Genomic DNA, 19,692 nt, shown 5'->3' on the forward strand with positions numbered 1-19,692 from the left:
GTAAGCACGAAATCGCTCTCTCCTGTATTAACTCGAACTTCTGGATCTGTTACAGTGGCTTAGCTTAACCTAGCTAACCTTAACCTAACGAATACAGGAGCTGAGGGAAAGATTTGAAGCCGACTCCCAGATTTCGATTTGGGTAACGGGGAGAACAGTTAAGCAGGTTTGGAAGGAAAGATGACGAACGGATCATCACAGTTAGAAGCCCTCCACTCTGCAAGGACTGGCGCTTCGGCTGGCCCAGCCCGACCCAGGGCCCATCTGGCAGAAGGTCGTCTCTGCCTTTCATTGCTCTCCTGTCGGTTCTCTGTCAACTTCTAAGACTGCCTTGGCATGTCCCCTCTCTCCTGCAGGCTTCCCTCCTGCCTGCCAGAGTACAGGTGGGAAGGGAGGGGACTGCTGCTTCCTCTGGCGTCCAGAGCTTCCCCGTAGCCCCCACCTTCTAGGCATTAATCAGAGTAACTCCTTCTATCTGGATCGAACCTCACTATTAGCAAAGTGCTCTTGGCTTTCGTACCTCCTCTGATCCCACAGCAGCCACATGAGCTGCTCTGGAGGCACATGCACGCGCATACACACACACAACGTGTTATCATACACTAGCGAACACGTGTTGAATATGCCACCGCCACAGTCTGGTTTCCACAAGTCTCATGAGCAATGTCTTTTTTTTTTTTTTTTTTTTTTAAATACAAGTTGTTGGCAGTTTGCAACTTTTTTTTTTTTTTAATGTATTTATTTGACAGAGAGATCACAAGTAGGCAGAGAGGCAGGCAGAGAGAGAAAGAAGGAAGCAGGCTCCCCTCTGAGCAGAGAGCCCGATGTAGGGCTCGATCCCAGGATCTCGAGATCATGACCTGAGCTGACGGCAGAGGCTTAAACCACTGAGCCACCCAGGCGCCCCTCATGAGCAATATCTTAAGGACATTTGTTGAATGGCTGAGTGAGTGCAGTGCCCAGAACAAGGGACTTAAGCTTTCTCGCCCTTCACTTCTCCGCCACAACCTTGCAGTGTTATCGTGAGACAACTACCCCAGTGGCACTGGACCTTAGCAATTAGTTATTATTATCTTGCATCACCTCTTCTCAATTTTCCTAACCATGTCTTGGCATTCGAGATCCTTCAGGATACGACTATAGCTTACACTTCCAGCCTCACAGGATGCCTTTGCGGACCTCCTACTGAAAAGTTTCCTGTGCCCTGAGAAAGCCTCACACGCCCCAGTCCTGTACATCTGTTCGCAACGCCCTCTGTCTAGAAGGCCCTTCTGCTCCGCCGTCCTCAGTTAAAGTGAAGAGCCACTCCCCTGTGAGGTCCTCCTCGGGGCCTCCCACCAGAAGGAGTCTTGGCTTCTTTGGGAGCCCCAGAGCACCAGTCCGCACCTTGCTTACCACCCCTGCCTTGCCATGGTTGTCATGTCTTAGCATATGGCTTTCTGGCTGCCCCACTTTCCAGAGATGCCTGCCGCTCAATTTCTGGTTCACAGAGAGCTCCCTTTCTTGTTTTCAAGAAAGAATTGGCTGTGTATTAATTTATGTCATTTCATTCTTATCATTTCATTGGCTTAGTTGGGGAAGGTGGTGGTTATCATGTATTCCATCTGCCAACTTGAAAACAGAAGCAAGAAGAATATGTACCTACGAATAAATGAGTAACTGCAAGGCATCTGTAAATCCAGGCAAATACTTGGCATTGGGGAGGGGGCTGCTGAGGGGTAGAACGTTTTTCCAGAAAGCTCTGGCTTTAAATACCAACTCCGCATTCAGAGCCTGCGGGAGGCCTTTCATTACCTGTGGAGCTGAGGCCAGTGTACTCAGGGGACGGGTTGCTGACCGGGGAGGACGGAGGTGGCACTTCCACGGACGTGGCGGATTTTGCTGGCGAAAACGATGGCACTGGGGAAGGGGTTGGCGGGGTGGCCTCTGTCAAGACAATCTCTTCTCGGACTTCTGCTACAGGTAGAGAAAGGGTGGGTCCTCAGAACCAAAGGTCAAGGCAAGTTGTCTTTAAAGGACTTTAACAATTGGAATATTCTTTCTCATCTGTGTCATGTCACCCCCTGCTTCAAGCCCTCTGATGATTTGGGTACCACCATCATGGCGGGCAAGACAATTCCACACATGCGTGTGCCCACCCTAAAGAAGAAGACATCATTGGTTTCACACCACTTGGCCTGCCAACTACAGCTAAATTCTTTGGAAGACAGAGCTGAAGAAACACAGAACATGGAAGTAAGGATACAAATCAAGTTGCCAAGTAGGGCAATTCCCAGGGAAATGCCAGCTTACCGGTGCTTCCTTCTCCCTTCATGGCTCGCATGAGCTCATTGGCGCGTTCCTGACAGTGCAGGGATTCTAACAGGTAGAGCACGTAGTCATCAAACATCAGGTGAATTAAGTGAAAAGACCCTGATGAGAGAAGATCCGAACAGAAAGGTAAGTCAGGCCAGCTCAGGTACACCCCTCCATCTGCTCAGCAGTCCGTGGTACACTGGGACTCCAGCAGGTACACTGGGCTCCAATGCGCCGTTCAAGTCTCTCATTCCCCGCTCCATAATCATCTCCGCATGGTCAAAAGTTGCTCCTCTTTGCTGTATCCTCAGCCTAGGCTAGTGCTTGACATCAGGTAAGGGTCACTAACACTTTGTAGCAAGTGAGTCTTTTCCTTGCTCAATCTGGCTCATCAAAAATGGCACCCATTGAGCTGTCTGCCCAAATGCCATTGAGCCGTCTGAGCCCTCGCAGAGCAACTGGCCTCATCCTCATCTGGGCACCACTCACTTTGTTCAAAAATCTTTCATTTTTATCTCCCCCACAAGTATGTCTTATTTCCCCGACTGGACTTTAAGGATGTCCATGGCAGGGATTTTGCCTTCTAGTTCCCTATACTGATGTACCTGACATAATTCTGGGAGCAGAACTGAAAATTAAAAATTGCAACAACTGAATTATTTCCTTAAATGTTTCTGAGACATCTGTTTAACACATGGTTATTAGAAAAGGCATTAGGGGATGCCAGGGTGGCTCAGTTGGGTAAGCCGCTGCGTTTGGCTCAGGTCGTGATCCCAGGGTCCTCGGATTGAGTCCCACATCGGGCTCCTTGCTCAGTAGGGAGCCTGCTTCTCCCTCTGCCTCTGGCTGCCACTCTGCCTGCTTACGTGCTATCTCTCTCTGACAAATAAATAAATAAAATCTTTTAAAAAAGGGTACTAGATCGAGAATGTATGGTATTCTCAAATAGCATTCTTCATTCTTAGATTGTTTATTAAAAGGGATGGCAACAATCCTCCCCAGGGATTTTTCCAAGGGCCAGTTTCTGTGCTCAAAATCATATCCTCTGATTTAATCTCTACAACCACCCCATAAGGTAGTTATGTTCCTATTATAACACATTATTTCAAAACCATCTTTTCTTGCATGTCATGCTGCTACCATGGCCAGAGGAAAGATCCACATGTGGAAGGGGCTTGATTCATGTCTGCTGTAGTCAAACCTCGGGAAAGCCAGAGCCAGAAGGGCCAGACCTTCTTCTCTAGTCCCATGCTTCCAACTCCCAAGGGGACATCTCCATGTGGCTCTTCTGCTACCCATGAAATGTCCAAAACTTCTCACCCACCTATGTACAGCTGACCTCCTCTTCCCATTTCCCTCTAGTTTACTTTTTTAGAGGACCTGGAAGACCCTCTGGTATTACTTCTACTGTGATTCCATCATCACCACCATGACTGTTATCACTGTCCTAGTCATAGTCCTCATCGTTGCCGTCACAGTCTACCGAATGCTTACCATGTGCCCAAACTGTACGAAGCACTTAACACACATCTCCTCCTTACCACAGACTGGGACCGGTGGCACTGTCCTTCCTTAGGGAACAGGAAAGGAGTCCCTCCGTTAGCGGTATGTAGGGATTGGCCTCGGTTTGGTCTGGCCCCAAATCTGTTTCCTGTCCCCTACAGATCATCCAGTTCAGTTTACTCATGGCACAGATGGGAAAATCAAAGACCAGGTCCCAGAAGGGTCCTTTGAGTTGGGAGCTGTGCCTTTTCAAGTCTCAGTAATAGGGTGCTAGGGCTATGGCTCCAGGTGCAGAGCTGGTTAGTACAGGGTACTTGTCAGAAATAAGGTGTTGGGGGCCAGCGGGGGCAGGGGCTAACTGGATAAAACCTCCTTGGTGGAATTCATCAATTATTCCTTTTCAATTCCACCTTCTTGGTAGAATTTGTCAATTTTCTTTTTAATTGCATCTGGCTTCTGCACACACACACAGACACACATACACACCCCCTTATAAAGGCTATAGAGGAAAATCCTCAGCTTAACTCTGAGGCCAGTGGATGCCCAACAGGTCACATACACCAACTCTTATATCCCCCCTCTCTTCAGAGCCTGCCACAAACTCTGGTCCTAGTATCCACAAAGCTCAAGGCCAGGGTCCCTGTCTTATACTTTTTCCACATTCTTCCTTCATCCCCAGGGTGTTGTGTCTGTTTGAAATTCAGAAAGGAGTAGATTGAGCTAAGTCACAGTGAGATGTAGCCTCCAAAACTCAACTTCCCATCCACTTCCCCAAAATGGGTCCCATGAGCCACCGAGGAGGTTCAGCATTGTGGGTAACTGCACGGGTGCTGGGTGCTGGAGCAGTGCTCCCAGGATGACACCCAGCTCTGCCACTTAGTGACTTAGACCCTGGATGAGTTACTTTTAGTAAATGTTAACAACAAAATTAGTCACTTCTTGAGCCCTTGCTCTACGACAAATTCATTATCTGTATGTAGATCTGTGTAAATGTGCAGATATATTATGACACTTAATCCTCATCACAACTATAGGAGATGAGTGATACCCTCCTTTTGCAAAGGAGGACACTGGGACCTAGAGAGGTGAATTAAGTGTCCAGTGTCACATAACTAATAACTGGCAGAACTGGGACTTGAACCTAAGACTGTCTGATTCTGTGTAGCTCATTTTGCAACATAGTTCTCAAAAAGGGAGGGGGGTAGTACAACCTCTTGTTTTGGTTACAGAAGTACTAACCATAATGAGGAAAAGGACACACTAGATGTTTAATGAATGGTAACTACTGTTATCTGTAAAGTCCCTTTTGCTCCTGATGTTTTAAGATCCCATAGGATATCATATCATCATATGACCATTTTGCTCATATAGGCAAAGAGGTCAAAAGACAGCATCAAATACTTAAAAGGGTCTTCAAAATGAAAAAAAAAAAAAATTTGCTGCAATGTTGCGCTAGGTCCGTAAGGATAGAAAGATAGAAACATGGAGCGACGAATTAGAATGGAAAACTCTAGATAATGGAAATGGGTGTTGTAGTTTTATCCCAGGCAGACGCCTTTGAAGTCATCTATACACCCTTCTCCTTTATAGACAAGGAAACAAAGATCTGACGAAGTGAAGAAATTTACCCAAGACCGCACAGGGAGAAGCATCATATCCAGGCTGGGAGGCCAGTAGTCTGGGGCAAGTGTTGATTCTGAGCTTCAAGCTCTCTTCCTTAATGGTTCTGATCAGTTACCCAACTGGTCTCTAATTTTAAATCACCTTTTGATGAGTTTGTAGAGCTACTGCTGCCCGCCTACTGTTGTGCCAAGTACTCTGAGTCCACAAGAAACCTAAAGCTCAGATCCTGACTCCACAAAAGCTACAGGGTCTTGCGTAGCAGAAGTCAATCATTAAGATAATTGGGCAACAAATAGTTCAGTGCTGGTGGTGGGGGGGTGGGGGCGGCTGGCAATGGGAACAGTGCAAGGAGAAGAGGGCAAAGTGAAAAGGGGGAAATAGACTGAAAGAAAAAGGGGTGGGGGGGCAGGATGGAGGGAGGAAGAGAGAAACATCAAAGACAGACAGACAGATGGGAGAGAGGCAGTTACAGCTAATACCCTGGGCTTTCTCTCCCTAGTGCTTATCACCGTTCCCTGAACTTGATAACCTGTATCACGTGCCTCCCTACACTAGACTACAAGCTCCATAAATGCAGATGTTTATCTTTTTTTTTTCCCCAACTGTTCTCCATACCCAGTGTCCACAACAGTGCCAGGCACAGAATAGAGGCTCAATGACTATCTGTTAGATCAACCAATCAAACGCGTAAGCCCCGTGTATCATATGCACTGTACTGAGCTCTCTTTCCGGCAACACTGTGAGGCGGGCGTTATTATTATCTTCAACTAACAAAAGGGGAAATGAAGGCTCAGAGGCTTTAAACAACTTGCCTAAAGTCAGAGAGTTGGCATTTGAGTCTGCTGTGGAAAAAGGTATTAGGACACAGACAAAGGAGATTTTTGTTGCTGTTGCAACATGTTAACATAGTTGAACACATTTCATAGCATCAAAGCATTTCTCTTTTCTTATGAACAATTTCAAATAGAAAAGTACACAGAATTTTAAAGTGAATGGCAGTGTACTCAGCTCCTGGCTTTATAGCGTCTTAATATTTTACTGTGTTTGAATCAGATTTGCTTTTTAATTGAAGATGAGGATGAAGCCTCTGTGTTCTTTTCCTTAATTGTATTTCTCTGCCTCATGGCATTCTACCTGAGGTAATCGCTGACTTGAATTCGGTATTTATTTTTTCTACTCTTACTACATATAATTATGTACCCATAAATAACATATGATGCTGTTTTCTGTTTTCACACATGACATAAACGGTATCATACCTCACAGAGCAGTCTACTACTTGCTTTTGAGTCTGGCGCCTTAGACCACTCGGCCATCCTGACACTTACTACTTGCTTTTGATAATCCACCCACATGGAGGCACGCAACTCAAGTCCGAAGCCACTGTCCGCATATACTGCACTTTATTTATCCATTCTCCTGGTGATGGAATTTAGTTTGTTTGTAAGTTTCCACTATTGGAAATTGACTCTAACGAATATTTTCTGTACCTCTTTTCTTGTGTCTGTTGGGTCCAAGAGTGCCTACATTTTCGGTCTTAAGAGATGGTGTTCCATTGCTCAATAATATTGGGATATGTGAATTTCTATTGGGGTATTTAAACAATTTGTTTACAGGGGTTTCTTATATATTCAGGTTGTTTGTTATATGCACTGCAAAATGTGTTTTTTTCTGTGGCTTTTATCTTTTAACTTTGTTTATGGTATGCTTAATAAACACAATTTTGAAATCCAAACATATTTATTTTTGAAATATTTTATGATTGGTCTTTTTTGTGCCTTTTAAAATAAATAATATACTATTTCAAGATCATAAAGATATCATTCCTTGTTTTCTTCCAAAAGGTTTAAGGTCTTTTTCCCCCCATTGAGATGTTTCCTTTCAGAAGTTGTAGACAAGGGGTCCAATTTTTTTTTTTGTACTTGTCCCATACAAAAAAAGGCTTGTTCAGAAGAAATTTGCCCAATCCACTGATTTTTAATGCCATCTCTGTTATATATACAATCCTCTTGTTTAACAGAGGATCTGATGAGGGGAAGACAAGTTTTGTATCTGTCTGTCTTGGGCACCTCTGTTCTGTTTCATGGCTCTACCAGTCTTACTTCGTTACAGTCCCGCATAACAAATGTGAGTATCAGGTAACCAAGACCCTACATCTTGTTCTTTACCTTCAAAATGTCTTTACTATCCTTGGCATTTTGCCTTTCCACATGAATTTTAACATCAGATTGTCAAAATCAAAGGGAAAAAAATTAAGAATTGGTCTAGAATTCTATTGGATTTGTGTGTTAATTGGTAGAACATTCTCTTTGATGTTGACTCTTTCCAAACATGAACAGGGTAGATTTCAATAATATTTTAAAAATTTCTCTTTGAAGTTTTTCAAACAACTTTTGTTAGAATTATTTTATAGGTATTTTTTAGTTTCCTTGGCTATTTTGAATGGTATATGAGTGTGTATTTATATATACTATGATATATTCTTAATAAATGTTAGTATATGCTTACTATATACACACTCAATTAGATTTCTAATTAGGTTCTGGTTTATGCTAAGAATACCAATGATTTTAAAAAAACTCAATCTAATGATCTCACTGAATTCTTCTTTACGCTGTTAGTTTGCAGACTCTTTTGTCGGCCATCATGACATCTATAACAAAAGGCAGTTTTTGTGTTTTCCTTTCCATTTCTTAGATTTCTTTTACTTTTCTTATCGCATCAGCTAGGACTTCCAGTCAATATTTATTAGAAACAGTGTTAAAAGGCATTTTTGTCTTCATTAGTTGAATGGTAAAACTTCTAAAGTTTCACCAGTTAGTATGATGTTCACCGCAGGGTTTTGGTTGCTCTTGAAACATACTAAGTAAATCCCCCTCTATTCCTAGTTTGCTAAGAGTTTTTAAAAATTATACCTGGGAGCTGAATTATATCAAATCCTTTTTTTCCCCTCTACATCTATAGGGAGGACCATATGATTTTTCTCATTTAATCTGTTTAATAGTGTATGTCAATAAGTAATTTTTCTGACTTTGAATCTACTTGAATTCTTGCCATAAACCTTATTAATCATGATCTTAAAAATTTTGCTGCTGGATTTGATCTACTAGTATTTTATTTAGAAGTTTTCATCTATATGTGTGGCTGGGTTGTAATTTTCTTTTCCTCTACCATTCTTCCAAGATTTTGAAGTTGAGGTTGTATTAGCTTCATAACTGAGATTACATCAGCTTCGTGAGTTGTATAGCTTTCCTTTTGTTTTAATTGTCTGAAACATGTTCATTTTCATTAACTAAGGATTTTATATTTCTTAAAAGTTTAGTAAAAGCTATCTGTAAAAACATTTATGCCTGATGTTCTGGAAGGAAGAGACTTTGACATCTACTGCGATTGTTACTTGATCTTTTTTCTAGCATCCTACTTTATGTTTTTTGTTTGCCATCCTGTTTCTATGCTTCTTTTATCTTGCCATTTCTTTACAGATTTTTCCATTTTCCTTCACAAATTATGATGATTTAGTGATGAGCTCTTGATTTATTAACATATATCTCACACATTAAATCCAAACTGTATTTTTTTCAGTGAAGTCCAAAATTATTTAGCATTCAGAGACAAAAACCTTAGCGTGCCTTAACCAGTCCTTGAAGCTTCTCTTCCAACCACATCATGTTACTTTGTAGCCTGGGGCTTGCTTTTATCTTTTTAAAACCTGAAAAATATTTTTTAAATGATAGTAATTAAATTTGTTTGCAAATTTAAGAATTTCTCTCATCTTGAAAGGGGGCGCCCAAATTGTTGGACATTCCTTCCATGGAAAATTGAGTGTCTCTGCACCCTCTTCAAACTTGGTTGGTTTGTGACTGCTTTGACCAACAGAGTAGGGGGGAGGTGACAACTTCTGGGATTGGGTCATAAAAGGCAATGTGGCTTCCCCCTTGGAAGAGGAAGCCACCATGTGAGAAGTTTAATTATTCAGAGGCCACCATTGCAGTGTGGACACTGAGCCACAAGGAATGCCCACAAAAGGCATCCTGATCACAGCAGTCCTGTCTTCAAGATATCCAAACCCAAGCACAGACACAGGAGGGAAGAAGCCTCCAGATGATTCCAGCCTCCAGCTGTCAAAGCACCACTGCCCTTGAGTGTTTCCATCTGAGGTTCCAGACATCATAGGGATAAGCCAGCCCTGCTGTGCCATGTTCAAATTCCTGACCCACAGAATCCACATGCATAATGAAAGTACTATTTTAATGCCACTAAGCTTTGGAGTAATTTGTTACACAGCAACAATAACTAGAACCTGATTGTTTCTTGTATCCCAGACCTTTATTTTTCTTCTTGCTGAAACGCATCCTTTAAGTGCTTTTTAAGTGATGTTCTGTGGGGCCACATTCTCTTAGTCTTTGTAGAACCAAGTGTGTCTTTACTTTGCCCTCAGTCTTGAATGATGGTCGACAGTTCTTTGTTCTCAACACTTGAAAGATATCATTTCTGGCATCCCTTATTACTCATGATGTTTTTTTCTCTCATAGCTTCAAAACATTTTTAAATCTATCAATATGGATTTTTTAAAAACCCATTAGTGAGGATTAAACAAATTTGTCTTACCTTTCGGTGCTCAGCATCTGAGTCCAGGGTGTTTGTCTGAGTTGTGGAAACTGAAGAAGCATGGGTTTCGTGGTCAGGCAGATGTGATTTTGAAACAGAGCTCTGCCACTTGCCATACTGATCTTGGGCAAGAAAATTCTCCAAGCTTCTTTTCTACCTATTATCATCTGCTTCAAAGAGTTAATGTGAGGACAGAATGTAGTACATGCCTTCTAAGCATTTGCTACAATGAGCAGCATTATCCTGTCTTTGCTTCACGTTCTCCATCAGACTTCACAGGTTGTTGCAAGAATTAAATGAGGATGTGCCCAGTATTGTGCCTTGTGCATGCTAGGCTCTCCACCAATGTTACCTTGTTTTTATGAGTCGTATTCAGCTGCAGAAAACTAGATGAGGTAGTGGCTGAGCAGGAAGAACAGGGCTCTAGGATGGAAAAGATTCAGGGGCCTCAGCACAGTCTGTGGTGCACCTGTGGGCCAGCCCCTCTCCTCTGGGGTCGGCTTCCTCCTGAATACAGGAAAAGCAGTTCCTGCCTCCGAGCGCTTGGCAGGGTCCTGGCTGATGTGTGCAACATTTGGCAGGGTCTGGGTAAGACAGCTAGGCCTGGTCACCTACGCCAGGAGAAGCAGTCTGGAAGTCCCCGGTCAAGGCCACCTGGTGTGGGAGCAGGGTGCCTGAAGGGGCTGCTCCCACGTGGCCCCCTCAGCCCTTCCTGAGCAGCAGAACTACGACACTAAGCCAGAAAACAAGTGCGTGGGCAGGTGAGAACGTGGGCCGTGAACAATCCTGCCCCCGTGGTGGGCAAACCTGGGGTGGTTTTTCCAACAGTTTGATGCCGGAGTACTTCCAGGAACCATGGTTGCCTCCAGATGTTCCCAGCAGTGAAATCCGGGGCATGAGGTGAAAACCCAGAGTAAAAGGGTAAAGACACCTGCACTGACTTGGAATCCAGGTGTCCTCTGAACAGAAATCACAGCCGTCGATGGAAAATACACGGGTGTGAGGGTGTGAGTGTGTGTGTGTGTGTGTGTGTGTGTGTGTGTTTCAAAAGTAGAAACTATTTTCCTCAGCCCCATTAGGACTCAAAGTTCATCTCCTGCCAGCCTCCTTTGCTGACTGATTTTACTAGAAACTGCTGCTGGCGGCAAAGAAAGATCGTCTGACTACTTCAGTTCACAGCATAGGCTCTTTTCAGTGAGAAGGAATTAGGAAGAAAAGAGTGAAAAGGAATTAAGGAGAAGAAAGGAGTCAACTACCTTTTGAAAGAGGCCGTTCTGGGCAGAGGTGGCAGAGGACCCCCCTCCCCAGGATCGCTGTGATGTTCCCCACCCTCATGGCGCGGTCAGCCCGCACCACTGGGGCGGCAGGGATCCTGTGGGAGTTACGAGCCAGATAGAGCTGGCCCCTGCCACTGGGGGAGGGGGCCGGTGAACAGAGGGCTCTTTTTCCTAATTAGCTGTTTTTATACAGGGAACACATGACCCAAACACAACCACCAACTGTGTCTTTGACGTATACAGGCAGAAAGGGGGAGCTGGGCTTTTGTCTGCCGCGGATTCTTTCAACTTGCCTGTCACCCCAAAGCTGCCGAATTCCACAATGAGTCGGATGAGCAGGACCACGGCAGACAGTGTGCTAAATGGACTTGGAAACAGGTATTATTTCAGCCCGCCTCGGGTTGGGAAATACTGACAACGTGAAATTGGGTGAGCGGCTCCTTGCCTTTCCTAAGAGATCTGTGACCGTTTCTGCCATTTGCCCAAGTTTCCAGTATATCCTAAAACAGTGCGTGGTTCAAGAAAGAAAGGAATACATTTCAAGGAAAATGTTTCTTGGTAATAAATCCAGCCCTTTCACAGAACCCTAGCTGTTCTACTGTCTTGATTTCCTATCATGTTGTTAACTTAGTAAAAACAAATGAGTTCCAAAGAATCCTGCCAAGTAAATTACTTTCCCTGTCTAATGAAGGGGCCTCCGTAATCTATATAATCAGTTTAAGAATGAGCACACTGAAGATTAAGGGATAAAGCGAATAAGGCGGCTTGCTTTGTGGACGCGGGTACGTATATTTGGGTGCGATGTTGTGGATTCTTTGATTTTGAAGCAGTGAACAGACTGCAAAAATGTTTCAGCCCTTTGCTGGCTTGAAAGCAGCGATACGCGAACGGTTCCCAGAACCAGAGGTGACATGTGCTAACACTAACTGCTGGAAGTTATCAAAACGCCGTGCCCGATGGCCCTGCCCAGGTATCTGCCACCAGAGCATTTCCATGCACCATTCACGGAGAATTTCCATCTGTAGCCATGGCGCAGGCCAGTGCCGAGAACTTCCCAAGGCCGAGATTAAAGAAATCCACAACAAAACACTGCTCCAACTGGGGAAACACAGTCTTTCATGGGCCGAGCTGTTTAGAAAAAATAGTGCCGCCTTTGTTTTACCACATACTCGCTTCGTTGTATAGCACAACTGGAAAATGGTGACAAGACCATAAAAAAGCTGGATGGAAAAGTGTCAAATTAAACCTGGAGCGAAACCCAGAGCCGATTGGCTTGATTGGAGGTAATGAGAAATGAAACCACATCTCTACTCGCAAAGTCAAGTAGTGAACTGAAGCAATTAACCAGAAAATCTACCAACAGCCCTTTGCCGAAATGCCTCAAAATTTGAGGCGAAACTGTTTGGAGATTTCGGATGTCTGGACGATGCCTTAGCGTTTTTCCTCACTTTGCTAACGAGGGCCTGGACTCAGTGAAAATGAGTAAACCGTGTCCCACAATGTAGCACAGCATTCACCCTGAGTCAGTGGTTTGGTTCCTACCTGTGGACCAGCGTGAGCACCTCTGGGCAGAGATTCCAAGTCATAGTACTCTGGGAGCAGCAGGTGTGCCCTTGGGAGGGAGGTGAGGAGCACCCAGAGGGTCAGCAAAACCAAAGGGAAAATGAACATGAAAGTCCTTTTCTAGGGATCCGACTGAGACACAGTGTTAAAAAGAAACCATTAGACATTCTCCCCACTCCTGGAGCATTAAGCCAAGCTATATGCCAATGTTCCCACTCAGAGGCTTTCGGTCTTGGGAAGGCCACACTATGAAATTCTGCAATAGTCCTGGGACGCAGTGTTCACTGGGGACACCTGGCCAAAGGGGAGTGTACCCAATGTTTTTTAGTCCCCTCTAAACTCCAATAATACTAGCTGGGTGAGAAGCTCCATCTTCAGACTTGCATATGTTAGCACACAATGCTGTCTTTCTCCCTGAAAGTCAAGACAATGTCGACTCCTTCCAGAGCAGCTACATTTCAGGGTGATGTCTTTGTGGGCTCAGACACAGCAAGTGAGATCAAGGCTGAATTTAGAGAGGTGACGTTCAAGCACCAAGTCCAGAGAGAAAGTGTTTGGATGAGGGGAGGGCTGGGGCGGCCTTACCGAAGCTGGGGGCACTATGCAAGGTCATGTCCCGGATCACCCTTGTGCCAAAACAGGACCACATCAAGAGGAACTGCTGGGCCACTTTCTTCAGGGACCCTTGTCTCTTGGCAGCCACCTACAAGAAAGGGAACAGCTGAAACAGTGGTCAGCATAACCTCTCATTTATTGCTGACTGCCTGAAAAATGTCAGGAAGGCTTATGGGTCTCCAAGTTCAATGCTATGGAAGAATGGTTTTTGACTTGCTGTGTCTTCCAGCAAAAAATATGCTTTAAAGAACGAAATCTTATGTCAAGACCCAGTGCACACAGCAGATAAAAGAGATGCTGACCCGCCTGAGTCAGGGGAAGGAGACTCAGGGTCCTGCCTCCTGCAACTCCCACCTCCAGAGAGGGGCCCAGGCCTCTCCTCAGAACCCCAGGGCTCCGTGGCTGCTGAGGAACATTCAGATAGCTCAGCGTGGGGCTCTCTATCTCCCAAGTGCCACAAAGGTGGATGGTGGGTCGCAGTATCCGGGCTTCTCCCTCCACTCTGGGTTACCAACCTTCACAACACACCGGTCCACCATGGTGTCTAGCCACTCGATGTAGGACTCGATGGGAGACTGTTCCTCCAGGAGGTGGTCAAATTCCTGGTACACTGTCAAACAAAGGAGAGACCCCCACACATCACTGCAGCTGTGTCTACACAGAGATACAACTTAAAAGAACAAAGGAATGAAACTGAATAGAACAGAACTCCAGTCTTAACAGAGCAGTCAGGTTTTAGAAAATACGCCCCAACTTACCTTTCCAGGCTCATCTTCGCCGCTTCCAAGCGCCTGAGAGCCTGGCTCCTATGTTTAACTTGCCATGCCCTCAACAAGCCCTGCTTTCTCAGGCAGTTCTCTCTGCCTGGACTGTCTGCCTCCTAGTGCCCAGCCCACATGATGCCTCTCATGAAATCCCTTTCCTCCTCCGCAGGACCCTCGCCGGTAGAACTGATCACTTGTCTTTGAAGCTTCCAGCAGAACTGGTCACTCGTCCTTGAAGCTTCCAGCAGAACTGGTCACTTGTCCTCCGAGCTTCCATAGCACTCTATTATCTGTATCCACCCGTTCGCTGCATTGCTAATGCTGTGTGACAGTTGTGGTGTGTCTCCCGGGCCAGTTCTCTGTCCGGGATCTTTCCTAGCTGGGGCCTTCCCGTATGCAGCTGTTATCTAGGATGTGTTTGGTTGCTTGAACAGACCCAGGCAGCACTGCTTCCTTGCTCCCTGCCCCGTGGTGGGGCACGTTTGATAGTTCAATGCTTCTAAACCACAACTATATTGGGCAAGTCGCCCAACCAGCCTCTCAGGCCTCAGCATGCAGTAGATGCTTAATAAATGTTCACAGTGCAAAGGAAACAATTTCTGTGCCCTTAGTTTCTGCGTTAGGAAAAGGAGGATAATGGTGCCACTTTATAGCCCATCTTCAGCTGCTCGTCAAATAACCAGTCCGGAAGGGCTATGGAATGTGGGAAGCACTAGAGAAAAAAGAAACCCCACTAGGGCGACCTCCGGTTTGAAACATCTCTTTTCATGACCATTTTGTGCTTTCTGCATGTGGAGCTCTGTGAACCAAACCACACCTTTAGATCCACGCTTTTAAAAATTTCTTTTCTTTTTTACAGTTTTCATTTGTCCACGCCGTGTTTCGTCCCCCGTTCACAGGCCCGGCTGAGGGGCTCCTGTTTCCTGAGTTGATGACTGCGACAAGACACAAGACATCAGCCACTGGCCTGGGCGATCAGAGCAGTTTTAGAATGACAAGGGGCTTTATTTATTTATTTATTTATTTATTTAAAGATTTTATTTGCTTATTTGACAGACAGAGATCACAAGTAGGCCCAGAGGCAGGCGAGGTAGGGGGTGGGAAGCAGGCTCCCTGCTGAGCAGAGAGCCCGATATGGAGTTTGATCCCAGGACTCTGGGATCATGACCTGAGCTGAAGGCAGAGGTTTTAACCCACTGAGCCACCCAGGCGCCCCGAGAAGGGGCTTTAAATGTCTGTTGCGTCAATATCAGTGTCCTTTTACAGAGGAGGAAGCTGTGTTTCAATGAGATTAAAGGTCCCCCTCGAAGTCAGAGGGTGAGCGAGTGCCAGAGCTGGGACAGAACTCAGGTATCTGATTTCTCTTTGGGGTGCTTTCCTCTTGATGGCCCCATGGATGCATCAGGTGCTATCGTGCTTCTGTCGATGATGGTGAGGACGACAGAAGTGGCGGAGAGAGCGCTTACGGCTCACGTCTCCTGGGGTCTTGCCGCGTGCCAGGCACCTTCCTCACTGCTTTGCAGGGACACTCTAGCCTAAGCCTGCGGCAACCTCGGGAATGTGACAGCAGATTCTCAGGTGCTGGCTGAGTGAACAGATGAATCACCCAAGGAGGCCAGTGCTGTTATTGCTCCCGTTTTCCAAAGGAGGGGGCGGAGGCCTCAGTGACCCTCTGCAGGTGTCACCGCCAGCGAATGGCAGAGGCGGGTTTCCAAGCCAGCCAGACCCGACGCTCGCCTCCCAAGCACGGCACTGTCCCAGGCCCCTTTCCATCACCCCACGGTCTCCCCGTGTCAGAGACTTGGAGGCCGGGGTCACTGGGCACAAGAGCCAGGGATCTGGGGGCACCCCACCCCCCTGCTCTTACCACGGTCATGCTCACCAGCACGCTCAAGTCCGAATGCGCGTTCTTTAATTTAGGGTAAGCGAGCATTCCCAGGAAGGACCTGTTTCACTGAGGAGACAGAAACCCCCTAAAGCAGGAACGCGCAGGCTTGTCAACTGCTGATAAGGAAAGGAGGGCGCAGCACACAGCTGTGTTCAAGAACTTACTGCCCAGCTGTCTGGGGTGGGGGGAGGTGCAGGGATGATATTCATGTGCCAGGCCTGCTGCCTTGGGCTGGTGCCCTTGTTACTTTGCTGCCCCCTTTCCAGGCACTGCATCATACAGAGGTGTCCTCTTGGGTAACACGCCACCATTTGTGAATTACTTGTTCAATGTCTGATCTTTCATTAACTCTGAGCTCCACACAGGAAGTGCACTGTCCATATTATTCATTGCTTTTTGCCCCGCTTCTAACACAGTACCTGGCCCACGACAGGCATTCAGTATCAGCTGGGATGAACCAAACCTCAGCACTCCCTTCCTCTGGAAGAAGAGCACACTCACAGCTTTAAAGGGTGCCGTTCTGTCCTGGGCTGAAGAGAACCTGAAAAGGAAACCCTGAAACGTTTTCTTCTTGGAGAGGGTGCAGTGATCTCCAAGGTGTTCCAGCAAAGGCTCAGAGCGTGGTCCCTACAGCAAGCCACGGGGACTGCATTGTCCCCTGTGAGTACGGGTGATGTTTTCCTCCTCCACAAAAGGTGCTGGGGGTCTGGAGAGAGCTGTGTCTCATGCTGCTGGGAGTCGTGTCATTCTCGGTTCCCATTCATCTGTCTGGCCCAACCAGACAGATGGTTCCCATGTATCCATGCCTGGCCTGGGCTGAGGTCCTGGAGACACAGTGATCAGAGGTACAGCTAGTGTTGGTAGGCAGCTGACACCCAAGCTCTCTGTTGGCCTTGTAGCAGGGAGCGGGCATAAACAGAACAGGAGCATGACCATAAGAATCTGAAAAGACCCTGCAGCCTCTGGAACTTGCCCATATCTCATCATTTTTGTCTTCTCTTCTCCTCCAAGTGAGTAGCACTGGAGCATGGTGGTGAAGCCAAGGTCAGGCGTAGGTCAGGGACCCCCCTCTGCTGCTGGGGGTAAGGGTCACCCGCTCTCTGAGGCTGAGCCTTGTGCTCTGTAAAATGGGGGCAGGTATCTTCCTCGTGGGGTTGGTGTAGAGAATGAACAAGATTATGCCCATGGTAGGTCTGGCCGAAGACCCTGCACGGAGGAGGCCATCTGTGAGCTCCCGTCTTATTTTAGTGACCACCTCTAATTCTTACCAGGGGCAAGCAGGCTGGTGGCTGCTGTGGAGGAACGAACGAGTACACAAGATGCTCCAGGAAAGAAGCCCCAGGGAAGGACCCTAGGGTTCAGGTTTCAGCTGCTCCCATGGCTTCTGAAAAGGAGTCAGTGGGGGTATCTAATAGGAACATCTTTCTGAACTTAGTTATTTTTAACCACCATGTGCTTAGCCTGGCTGAAGAAAGTTCCCTCAAGAGGACATGCAGAAGGCACAGACTGGCAGTCTGAGGGCCCCAGGGTGCTCAAGAGAACAGGCCCAACTTCTCAGGGGATGGCCGACCTCCGTGCAGCTTCCCGTTTCCTCACTCCTGGCCCCACCCAGGCATGAGAAAGGAAGGCTGAGCAAAGCCGGGAAGCTGCCAGGAGACCCGCCTCCAGGGCCACTGGGTGTGGGAGGCCGGGGCCACAGGCTGCGGTGGGCGCGTGAGGAACAGCACAGGTGTGTGGATGGTGGCGGTGTTCTCTGGTCCCTGCACGTCCACTACCGCTAACAACACCCGGCCTGACCTCATCCAGACAACAGCTGGAACATTCCCACAGTCTTTGTCCACCGGGACATGAGCACATGTTTGCAGAAGTGCACCACCCTCCGTTCCCCGCTCCAACACTGAATGTGATTGGCAGGTTCGCCGGCCCGTAGCTGGGCTAACTCGTGCGACCCTCCGCTGGGAAACAGGTGCAGCATATCCGGCTGACTCCGGGCCCATGTACGCGCATATAGGCAACACAATGCTCTTCTCATTTTTTTTATGTCACCTATGGGACTACGCCCGGCACCGAGAGTCACAGGGGGGGCCTTCTGCCTGACACTGTGCATTGCCCAGCAGCCCCTGGCTCCCTTTCCCCCAGGGATGTTGACACACGTCCTCTTAAATCAATTAGCCCTTCCATCTGGGCTAACCCATTTAACAGGAACAATAAGAGGGAAGGGATCCTAGGAGGCAGGACAAGATGGGAATGCCACTTAAATATTTACGCAGATACTTTTTCTTTCTTTTAAAAACAAAGAACAGGCAGACCCGTTGGCGGAGCGTCTTACACTGGATGATGAGTTTCCGGTGCTCATCGCGGGAGTCCTCCATGGTGTAGAGGGTTTGCTTGGTGATGCTGTTGAGGTCCACATTCCTCCAGTCTTCCAGCATTTGGAATGTGATGTCTGCACTGTGGATCACTGTACGAGACGCCTGTAATCCAAGCCAATTAACTCATTAGCTCCAGGGCTGTTAGGTTAAAACCCCAGCACGTTATTTTCTTTTGAATGAATCTGCATAGGGTATTTTGCAAACTACTTTGAAATTCAGGAAAACCCCATTTCAGGAAATCAGCAGATGAGCTCATCACTTGGAAGACCTGTACAGTCTTTTCTCTTGTGGCTCTCTTCTGTCAGCTGTGTGAAAGATTTCTCCAGGGTGGCGGAGGCCAGACCACACCCTGCTGTTCCCAGCCCCTGGGAACAAGCCCCTGTCTTGACCCCTGGAGAACAATGGGATGAAGTCCAGAGACCAGTCAGCCTACAGATGTAAGCTTGCAGGATGGGAGCACTGTGCTTAGTAACCCACATGTCTCTCGTGTCCGAGAAGCAATGGGCCCAGACCTTGGAATGGTCCTGCTACCCGTGGGCCAATGACGGTTTCCATCTCAGCAATCTGACCATGTGTCTTTTTCATATAAATGCATTCTGAAGCAGTTTATAGTCTAGCTTTCTCTTTTTGCTTTTTGGTTTTTAGGTGACTATCATGAGGAGAGGAAGGGAAGGGGAATAAAACCTTGAGACTCAGTTGCTCACTAACGTGCCTGTGGTGTTTGTGCGAGCACGCTCGTGTGCACATTCAACCTGTGGTTTCCTCCGCAAACCCTGCAGTTGGTGAATGGGAACAGTACTTGGGACCACCAAGTTCAACAATGCTGATAAGCAAAGAAAAACATTTCCAGCATCATTTCCTTTGCTTGCATGTTTTTAAAACGTCTTTAACAAAATGGAAAAAAAAAAGATTTCTGATACACATGGACATTAAAAGTCTCCCAATGAGTGTGAATTTCCAGGCAAAGGTAAATACTGACAACCCCTTTCTCCCCACTCTGAGCACAAGTAAACTCTTACTTAAATCACTATAGGACTTTTTAAAGGTCAGCGGCCTCGAATACATGAATCTATGAATTGCGTCCATCTCTAATGATAATGAAAACAACCAGAAGTAAAGGTCTGGGATTCTGGACTCAAATATATGGAGTTCGAGTTCCGGCCTTGCTGCTAACCAGCTGGCTG

At 46.6% G+C, this 19,692-nt stretch overlaps 1 protein-coding gene across 4 annotated transcripts in view; it reads right to left on the bottom strand.

Moving 5' to 3' along the window:
• Window positions 1-19,692, bottom strand: part of RFX4 (regulatory factor X4) — a 158,382-nt gene that overhangs the window by 21,745 nt on the left and 116,945 nt on the right. For 2 of the 4 annotated variants that reach the window (XM_044228053.1, XM_044228051.1), the window contains 5 exons: window positions 18,466-18,610; window positions 14,000-14,094; window positions 13,455-13,572; window positions 2,293-2,412; window positions 1,795-1,956 (listed from right to left, as the gene is read on the bottom strand). In XM_044228053.1, the coding sequence (XP_044083988.1) occupies window positions 1,795-1,956; window positions 2,293-2,412; window positions 13,455-13,572; window positions 14,000-14,094; window positions 18,466-18,610 (640 nt within the window). The remainder of the gene's footprint in view (window positions 1-1,794; window positions 1,957-2,292; window positions 2,413-13,454; window positions 13,573-13,999; window positions 14,095-18,465; window positions 18,611-19,692) is intronic. The other 2 variants (XM_044228052.1, XM_044228054.1) reach the window with 2 other exon arrangements.

This window comes from Neovison vison, chromosome 12, assembly GCF_020171115.1.
Source record: "Neovison vison isolate M4711 chromosome 12, ASM_NN_V1, whole genome shotgun sequence".
Classification (NCBI taxonomy): Eukaryota; Metazoa; Chordata; class Mammalia; order Carnivora; family Mustelidae; genus Neogale; species Neogale vison.